The sequence below is a fragment of the Catharus ustulatus genome, chromosome 1 (genome assembly GCF_009819885.2).
Source record: "Catharus ustulatus isolate bCatUst1 chromosome 1, bCatUst1.pri.v2, whole genome shotgun sequence".
In the NCBI taxonomy this organism is placed as follows: domain Eukaryota; kingdom Metazoa; phylum Chordata; class Aves; order Passeriformes; family Turdidae; genus Catharus; species Catharus ustulatus.
In genome coordinates, this window is record NC_046221.1 from 88,911,042 (window position 1) to 88,920,113 (window position 9,072).

The 9,072-nt window shown below is 49.6% G+C and overlaps 1 protein-coding gene across 3 annotated transcripts in view; it reads left to right on the forward strand.

The window, feature by feature from the left end:
• VWC2 (von Willebrand factor C domain containing 2) overlaps positions 1-7,388 on the forward strand; it is a 59,941-nt gene extending 52,553 nt beyond the window's left edge. For all 3 annotated transcript variants that reach the window (XM_033077690.2, XM_033077708.2, XM_033077700.2), the window contains exon 4: positions 6,927-7,388. In XM_033077690.2, coding sequence (XP_032933581.1) covers positions 6,927-7,078 — 152 coding nt within the window. In that variant the 3' untranslated portion in view covers positions 7,079-7,388. The remainder of the gene's footprint in view (positions 1-6,926) is intronic.
• The last annotated feature ends 1,684 nt before the right edge of the window (positions 7,389-9,072 follow it).

A 9,072-nucleotide genomic window follows, 5' to 3' on the forward strand; every position in this document is an offset into this window, starting at 1 on the left:
CCAAGAGCTGCTTGGCAGTCTGGTGCTCAGTGTGAGAAATGAGGATTTGCGCTGAACTTGCTGCTTTGAGACATTGCTGCAGTGGCAGCAACTGTGCCTTAGCCCTGGGAAAAAAATCTGTGCTGACACCAGCATGGTATGGCTCGAGTGGAGTCTGACAGCACCAGTTGTGTACTTCAGGAAAACAAACAGTGTCCTGCTAGATTTCAGGCTGCACTCAGAATTGATACAATATGTCATAATGAATTTTCTGCCAGATTTAAGAGTGATATGGCAAGATCTTCATTTGCTGTGAAGAAGTGCAGCACCACTGGCTGTGCCTTAGGGGTATGTAAGTGCACACATGTGGCCCAGGAGGTTTTGTACTGCAGAGCAAACCAGACAGTGCTGCACTGAGCAAGTACCAGGTGCTGAAGTTGGGCAGAGTAGTGATGCAGCCAAGAAGGCGCTCAGAAAGCAGGCAACCTCCTTTGTGTAGGCCAAGGAGAACAAACTCACTGTTCCTGCAGCAGCAACATCTAGTGAGAAAGCCTGCTGCTGCTGTGGGGTTGGAACAGCCCCAATTTACAGTCATTTCACGACTATAAGGCACACCCCCCGGGAGTCAGCAAAATTTGCAACTTTGTAGATCAGATAAGGCGCACCGGACTATAAGGCGCACTTTTTTTTTTGCAGCGAGGCTCCGCCCCCAGCTCCCCCCACGCGGTTGCTGGCCGAGGCCCCGCCTCAACCTGGCAGCCATGGGCCCCCAGGCCCGCCTGTACCCAGCAGGGCCGGGGCATGCCCGCCGCCCCTCTGTGTCCCCTCCACGGGGCCGGGCTATACCTGCCAGGGCGCAGCCCCACCTTCACGAGGCTGGGACATACCTTCTGGGGCTCCTCCCTGCCTCCACGGGGCCGGGCTCTGCCTGCCAGGGCTCCTCCCCACCTGCACGGGGCCGGACTCTGCCACCCGCCCCTCCGTGCCCCCTCCCCGGGGCCGGGCTATGCCTGCCGCCCCTCCGTGTCCCCTCCATGGGGCCGGGCTATGCCTACCGTCCCTGCATGCCCCCTCCACGGGGCCAGGCTCTGCCGCCCGCCCCTCCGTTTCCCCTCCATGGGGCCGGGCTCTGCCTGCCGGGGCGCAGCCCTGCCTCCACCTGGCAGCCGTGGCCCTGCTGGCTTCCCCTGCAGCTCGCAGCTCTCACTTCCGGGTTTGCAAATTTCCGAACTTTGTAGATCATATAAGGCGCACCGGACTATAAGGCGCACTTCCCAGTTCGGGGAAAAATTTTAGTCAAAAGGGTGCGCCTTATAGTCGTGAAATTACTGTACTTGGAAATGCTTTTCATGTGCTAAGTCGGGTACAGTGATTTCACGAATACAAGCCACACTGAGTACAAGCCGCATCTCTGGGTGTTGGCAAATATTTCATTTTTTGTCCATAAATAAGCCGCACCTGAATATAAGCCGCTCTGTCGTTCGCAGCGAGGACCCGCGTGCAACAAAGTTGCCAAATAGTAACGGAACTGCAGCAGGGCAGGGTTTACTGGCTCGGCTTGGGCTGTGCAGGCTGGGCCCGCTCGGGGCTGCTGATGGGGCCGGGTGGCCCAGCTCGGTGGGGCCACTCGGCGGGGCCTCTCGGGGCTGGCCACCGCCTCTGGGGTCCCTCGCCCCGGCCCCCACTCCCAGCGCGGCGGCGGCGGGCGAGCGCGGAGCCCACGGAGCCCGCTCCCGGCACGGCGGCAGCAGTGGTGGGCAAGCGCGGAGCCCGCGGAGCCCGCTCCCGGCGCGGCGGCGGCGGGCAGCGGCGGAGAGCGGGGGCGGACCCCCCGCCTCCTCCCCGAGCCGTGGGGATGTCAGCACAGAGCCCCCGCCTGAAGTAGGGAACTCCCCTGCCTCCCTCCCTCCCCCCACGCTGCCGGCGCTGAGCTGGCCCCACCCACCGCGCAACACATTAACCAATTTGTAACAATCGCGAAATCCTGGGTTTTACTGGCAGACACTCGGCTCGGCACCCTGGCTGGCACTTCTGGGGTTGTAAATGTCAGAAAATTATTCACATATTAGCCGCTCCTGAATATTGGCCACATTTCCGGTTTGAGAGCAAAATTTTAGTCAAAACGGTGCGGATTGTATTCGTTAAATTACTGTAATTTCGCAAACTTAAAAACTCAAAAATGGCTTATCTTTTGAAAATCTTGCTAAATCAATATAAATTGCTCAGTTTTAAGTAAAGCAGTAGTTTCAGCAAGTGCCTTGTCATTGGGGCAGCTGGTCCACTCTGAATGTGGAGGATCTCCCTCTTCAAAGGGAGACCGAGGAAAAGGCACTCTTAAGCTTTTAAAACCAGCTTTTGTGTACCTGCCGTGCCTCCTGGCCTTACCATGGTCTGTTCAAAATCTTCAATTCCTCACTTTCCCTACTGTCCTTTTAGACAGACAGAGAAGCATTAGTGGCTTCACCACCACTGTCCTTCCAGCTGGACTTGATGATCCTTGTGGGTCTCTTCCAATTTAGAATAAATATTCTGTGATTGTGCGACAGGCAGGGGCCAGGGAAGGGCTGCTGGAGGCACAGGGGCAGCCAGAGCAGCCTTTCACCAAGAGTCCCACCAGTGCTATCCCACGTATACCCCATCACTGCAGGCAGTCTGTGTTCTGTGTCTGCTCCTCAGAGGAAAACGGACAAGCATTCCTGCTTGGAGGGAAGGGAGCCACAGCACACCAAGAGCCAGGACAAGCTCATATACAGTAATTTCACGAATACAAGCCGCACCAATTTGACCAAAATTTTGGTGGAAACCCACAAGTGCGGCCAATATTCCGGGGCGGCTAATACATTAACAAAATTCTAAAAGCTGCCAACACGGAAGTGAGAGCCCGCGGCAGCCCCAAGCCAAGCTGGAGCCCGGCCGGCCCCGGCAGAGGTGGGAAAGCCTGGCAGAGGCGGGGCCAGCAGTGTGGGGGCGGGCGACAGAGCCTGAGCCAGCAGGGCGGGGCAGGGGGGGGCGGCAGAGCCCGGGCCAGCAGGGCGGGGGAGCCCGGGAGAACTGGGGCTAGCAGTGCAGGGGAGCATGGCAGAAGCAGGAAGGCCGGCGGGTGGGGCTGCCTGGCAGCGGGGGAAGCCCAGCAGAATCGGGGCCAGCAGCGTGGGGGAGCCCGGCGGTGCGGGGGCCTGCAGTGCCGGTCAGGGCGAGGAAACGCGGCGGCGGTGCAGACGGGAGGGGATGACCGGCGAGCCTGGTGGCGGCGGCGGCAGCCCTGCCGGCGGGGCGAGCGAACGTGGCGCTCGCGAAAGCGGCGCTCGCAAAAGCGGCGCTCGCGAAAGCGGCGTGGCGCTCCCGAACGCGGCGCTCGCGAAAGCGGCGCTCGCGAAAGCGGCGCGGGGCGGGCGCGGCGCGGGGTGGGCGCGGCGTGAGCGAAAGCGGCGCTCGCGAACGCGGCGTTCGCGAAAGCGGCGCGGCGCTCGCGAACGCGGCGCTCGCGAACGCGGCGCTCGCGAAAGCGGCGCTCGCGAAAGCGGCGCGAGCGAACGCGGCACGAGCGAGGCGCTGCGCAGGGCGAGCGAACACGGCGCGAGCGAACGCGGCGCGGCGCGGGGCGAACGCGGCGCGGGGTGAGCGGCGAGCCCGGCGGCGGCGGCGGCAGCCCTGCCAGCCGGGCGAGCGAACGCGGCAGCGGGGCGGGCGGCGAGCCCGGCGGCGGCAGCCCTGCCAGCCGGGCGAGCGAACGCGGCAGCGGGGCGGTGCTGACGGGAGAGGGGGGCCAGCGAGCCCGGCGGCGGCGGCAGCACCACCCGGCCAGCCCCGCCGAGCCGTGGCGCTGAGCTGGGCCACCCGGCCCCGTCGGCAACCATGAGCGGGCCGAGCCTGCCTGGCCCCGCCCCGAGCCAGTAAAGCCCGCTATGCCGCGATCCTGTTACTAATTGGCCAATTTGTGAAAGCTGCGCACGGATTCTCGCGACGAACGAAAGTGCGGCTAATATTCGGGGTGCGGCTTATCTATTGACAAAGACAGCAACATTGTCGAGGCACCGGGGGTGCGGCTTATAATCCGTGCGGCTTGTATTCGTGAAACTACTGTAACTTCAAAATCGGATGGGAGTTTGGGGTGAAGCTCAGAGTTATTTTCCCTAGAAATCTGAGAGCTTGGAGAAACAATAACAGGAGAGTTTTGGAATTATTGTTTGGAGACTGTATTGCACTGACATTTATGTGCATGATGTTGCAGTAATCCAGTCAATTCAGCCTTTTCATTAGTGACCTTTTCTGTAACATTACCCACAATGTTGTGTGTGTGGTATTGCAGAGAAAAAGGTGAGGGCAAGGATGCCAGCTGAATGTTGTCAGCTTAAGTACCATGTAAGATTTGCACTTACGGTAATGATGGGTGCAAATGAAGACCCAGAAAATGGGCAGTTTTCTAAGGAAAAGTTCCATGGTACTAAAACAACATTTGTTTCTGCCTTTTTTTTTTCCAGGTCCCTATCTCAGCTAGATGGTTATTGCTCTTCCATAGATTTATCAAAGCAATGACTTTCCTCCATATAAAATAGTTTAATAGTTGAGATCTAACTTGTTGAATCTTTATATTAAATAACTTGGTTTTTACTTATAAAGGACTCATCACCCATGACATTAAAGTGTTGCTAATTGTGACTGGAGGCATTTACATTCTGAATCCGAGTGAATTATGTGTGTTGCACCCTTTTTACTTCATTCCCCAACTGGATTTTCTAACCAAGTATAACCTATAACATTTGCTTTTCCAGAATAAAATAAATCCTGTACAGGGCATTGACATCACATTTTTCCTATGGTGCCTTTTAAATAGTGTTTAAATTTCATACAAATTCTCCATGGAAAGCAGATTCTGCTTTTAATATTTTAACTCTTTATATCATGTAGCATTGTAAATCATGGGGCTGTTACAGTCCAGCATGCAAAACATTGAGGTATCTTTACCTAATGTGCGGGTGAACTCATTTTGGGATGAATCTTTATTAGGTGCAAGAAGAATACTGTATTTCACAGAAACAGAATTATAAAGATCATCATTCAAATATTTTAAACAAAGTCCCACTGAGAACAGTATGGTTAACTCTACTTTACCTTGGTTGAAACCCAGGGCACCTCCCAGTGTGCAGTAGGGATCCAGGAGCATTACTTCCACCCCAAAAGTCTCCTTCCAGTGTTTCCAGCTCAGAAATATTTTGTGTGGACAGACAGAGGGACTGAAAACACAGAAATATCACTGTAGCATTGGAATAGTAAAGCAGGCGATTTGAGATGAGATATGCCATATTTTACTGCACTTTCTGCATCCAAATGGGCAGGAAGTCACCCAAAATTGTGGAAGAAGACACATATTGGAGATCATTATCAACAGTCAGTTCTAAAACTGGAATAAGATGCCCAGGGAAAAGGTGAAATCACTATCCTTGGAAGTGTTCAAAAGGTATGTGGATGTGGCACTTGAGGATGTGATTTAGTGGTGAACACAGTTGGACTCAGTGTCCTCAGAGGACTTTTCCAACTTTAATGATTCTACAGTCTGTGATTCCATGAAAACAAAGTATAGGCTTAAATACTCAGCGCATTAGGAAGGAGTACAATTTGGGGAAGCAAATTTCTGCAGGTCTTACAGGTCTCTTCTAGAGGTAACTCTTCAGTGAGGAAAGACTTTCTTTATGGCCAAATTGGCATCTAATTCTCAGGCTGTTGTGTGCAGGCAAAGACATAACCAGTTTCAATGAGGTAGCTGTTAAAACTGACCTGTGCACTAATTTGGTTTGTGCTTTAAAATGCACAGCCCATGAGGTAGGCTGCATTTCTGTAGAAGAAGAAGTCATGCTCTTTGGTGCAGGTCTTTGAGCAAACCCTCAGCAATGGAAGACTGAGCCCATCTGGGATGTATTTACTTGTATGGCAAACAGGCAGGCACTCAACAAGTGTTTAGTGCATCCATAGCCTTCAAGAACTTCAGCAGTATCAGATCAGTGTATCCTGGCCCCTCCTACAAATCCTACCCTGGTGACAGTCACGCCAAAGTGCTCTGAGATGGCCAGGTTGTGCCTGAGCAGCTGCTGTGTGTGCTCATTGAATGGAAGGGACAAGTTCCACTAGGGGCATGACAGTGAATAGATACATGGTTGGAAGGTTTAATGCTGCTCTGCAAGTGCATGTGGGTTTTTAAGGCAGAAATAGACTTCTTTTTTCAATGCAGAAATATAGATAATACAGACCTCATAGTGTTCTGCTTTTTGAAAGAACCAGATTGGTCTTCTGAATGTTGTGCCGATGGGTTTTTCTCCTGCTTCATCCTTGGAAATGAAGTTATTTCAGTGTACTATGAAAAGAGGTGTTTGTAGACTTACCAACTTACATAAAATGGAATATTTTATTCTATACATGAAAAGTGTCCTCATCCAGAAGAGGCTGAAGCTATTTCCCTCTGCTGGAAATAGACTATTTTCTCATGAAAGGGAAGATAAACTAATGTGATAGTATGATTACTACAGAAACTAAAATGCTTGCTTCCAGTGGGAAAAAAGTAATAAAATGTGAAAGTGACTCTCTAGTAGCTTACAGTAGCACTGTTGAATTATCAACAGCTGGCATTTTCTCTAGCTTCAGTCTGTGTTCATCTGTGCCATCAGGGTGTGCCCAGGTCTCTGTCATATTCGCAGGTTGCACAGAAAGGTTTTATTGCAACTTCCTTCACAGAGAGTAGGGACAGTCCATATCCAAAACATCCAACCACTTTGGTGAGCAGGGTCCTTGCGTTCTTTGCTGCTTTTATGCCTTGTGCACAATGCCCATGTTTGTTTAATGTGCCCAGCGTTACTCGCTTTGCAACAGATTTTCCGTGCCCAGGCCTAGGACTGTGCTGGGCTGGGTTGCAGTGTGATGATGGTGTCACATAATGAACTCTCTGCTTCTTTCAGGCCCAAACTGCTTTGCAGAAACCCTTGTCATTCCAGCAGGCCGGGAGGTGAAAACTGATGAATGCACTATATGTCACTGTACTTATGAAGAAGGCACTTGGAGGATTGAACGGCAAGCCATGTGCACTAGACATGAATGCAAGCAAATCTAGGAAATCTACAAATCTACGGATTTTTCGTGGTTTTTATAAAATATCCCACTGCAGTCAGCATCTGAGATGACCCAGGGAAATCTGAATGAGAAGATTCTGGCAAGGAGCAAGGAATAAAATACTGGTATTTTGTTTTTCAAAGTAACATAATACTGCAAGGCAAAGAAGTGCATATATTTGGACATAAGAATACCTGTCTTAAATGTGTTATTTTCACAGTGAGTACACTAAAATACACTATAAAATATTCTATGTATTTCTATAATACCATTATAGAGCTTAAAAATAAATGTTTTATATAGACAATACAGATCGAAGTATTGTATCATTGCCTCTCTTCTTGTATACATGTGCTAAAACATTACATTTCTGTTCCACTTTCACTAGATGAGGGTTTTCTTGTGTGCTTTTTGGTTTTGTTTTGGGTTTGGGATTTTTTTTGCTGTTGCTTATTTTGTGTTTATTGGGGCAGGCAAGAGATAGCACATGACAAAACTTTGACATTCTAAATTTTGGAACAAAAAAAAGAGGAGAAGAATAGACTTTCAGAGAACATGTGTTCATTTATGAACATAAATGGACTGTAATGTAGAGATGGGTCAGCTCCATATCTTAGTTTCACTTTTGCTTCTGTCTCCTGCTCCACAGCCAACATGACTTGGAGCAGTGAGTAATTCAAAACTGGTCTCTCACAGCTGCTGCTCTAAAAACTTATCCAGATGAATTCAATTCTTAATATTAATTTCAGACATAAAATTTATCAGCAGGACAAATATCTCTGTGACATAATACGGCATTACAAGCTGGTCGTAGTGATGGTAAATAACTACAGAGCATCATTGATGTGATGCATAATGGATATGGAAAAGTGCAGCTTGGAGGGGCTACAGCAGCCAAACAAACCTTCACTGACGTGGCTCCACATTACCAAATTGTGAGGAGGAGGCCTGGTTAGGACCTGCGTCATTCCCTAGACCCTGCTCTTGCCACCTTGTTGGAACTTAGTTCAACATTTTGTTTGTACAGGATCTGTTACAATCTGTCTATATTTAAGTGAAAAGTTTAAAACTCCATCTTTGAATCCATCTGAGGATTTCTGGCACATAATCTGACCCTGACTGCATGGGAGGTGAATTACATCTCCCTGCTTCAGCCACAACAGCCTTGGTAAAATTCATTTCAGTTTTAGTTTAGTTTGTCACCAAGTCCAGCAGTATGTCTGCTTTGGATACCTGTTAAGGCAATGGCTCAAGAAATATGGATTTACTTTTAGGTTTTTGCTGGAGGTAAGATTTGATGAATAAACACCTGAAATCAGAAGACTATTGCTTAAATTCCCATTTACTCTTTGCTATTTTTTCCTGTGGTGTAACCTAGTTACCATCTTTGCATCCATACGAAGTATGACTTTTTTCTGCTTCTGAACACTAAGGGATTTTTGCCAGTGACTTCAGCGGATCCCAGTTATCACCCCATGCCCTTATTTTGAGCATATTTCTATCACTGTGAGTTATTTGGGAGTAAAGGATGTGTGTTTTGTCTAAAACTTGTGATGAAGTATACCAATCCATTTCATAAGAATCAGTGGTCATATGACAGAAAACTAACTCCTAAAATAGTCAGACCCATGCCTCATGGCTATGTGAGCTTCTGCTTACTGAAATCAAGTGTCTGCACAGCTCTGAGAGAGTGCCATGAGTGCCAGTGGTCTTCAATGCATGACTTCTCAGGACAAGTGGAAGTACCTGTGTAGAAAACAGCCGTGAAACTTGAGCAGAGAAAGTGAACTTGCAACTCTGCATGGGATTGTCTTTCCAAGTAGGCTGTTTGGTGTCTCTAAGAGACCCAAGTGTTTTCAGTGAACTGTGAGAAACTCACTATTTGTCTCTTTCAATGTATGACCATAATGAGTGAGTTTTTGGAAGTCTCACCTCAGACTACTCACACTTACTTCTTCTTCATTGAAGGTTCTTGTTAAACCTTATACCATTTCC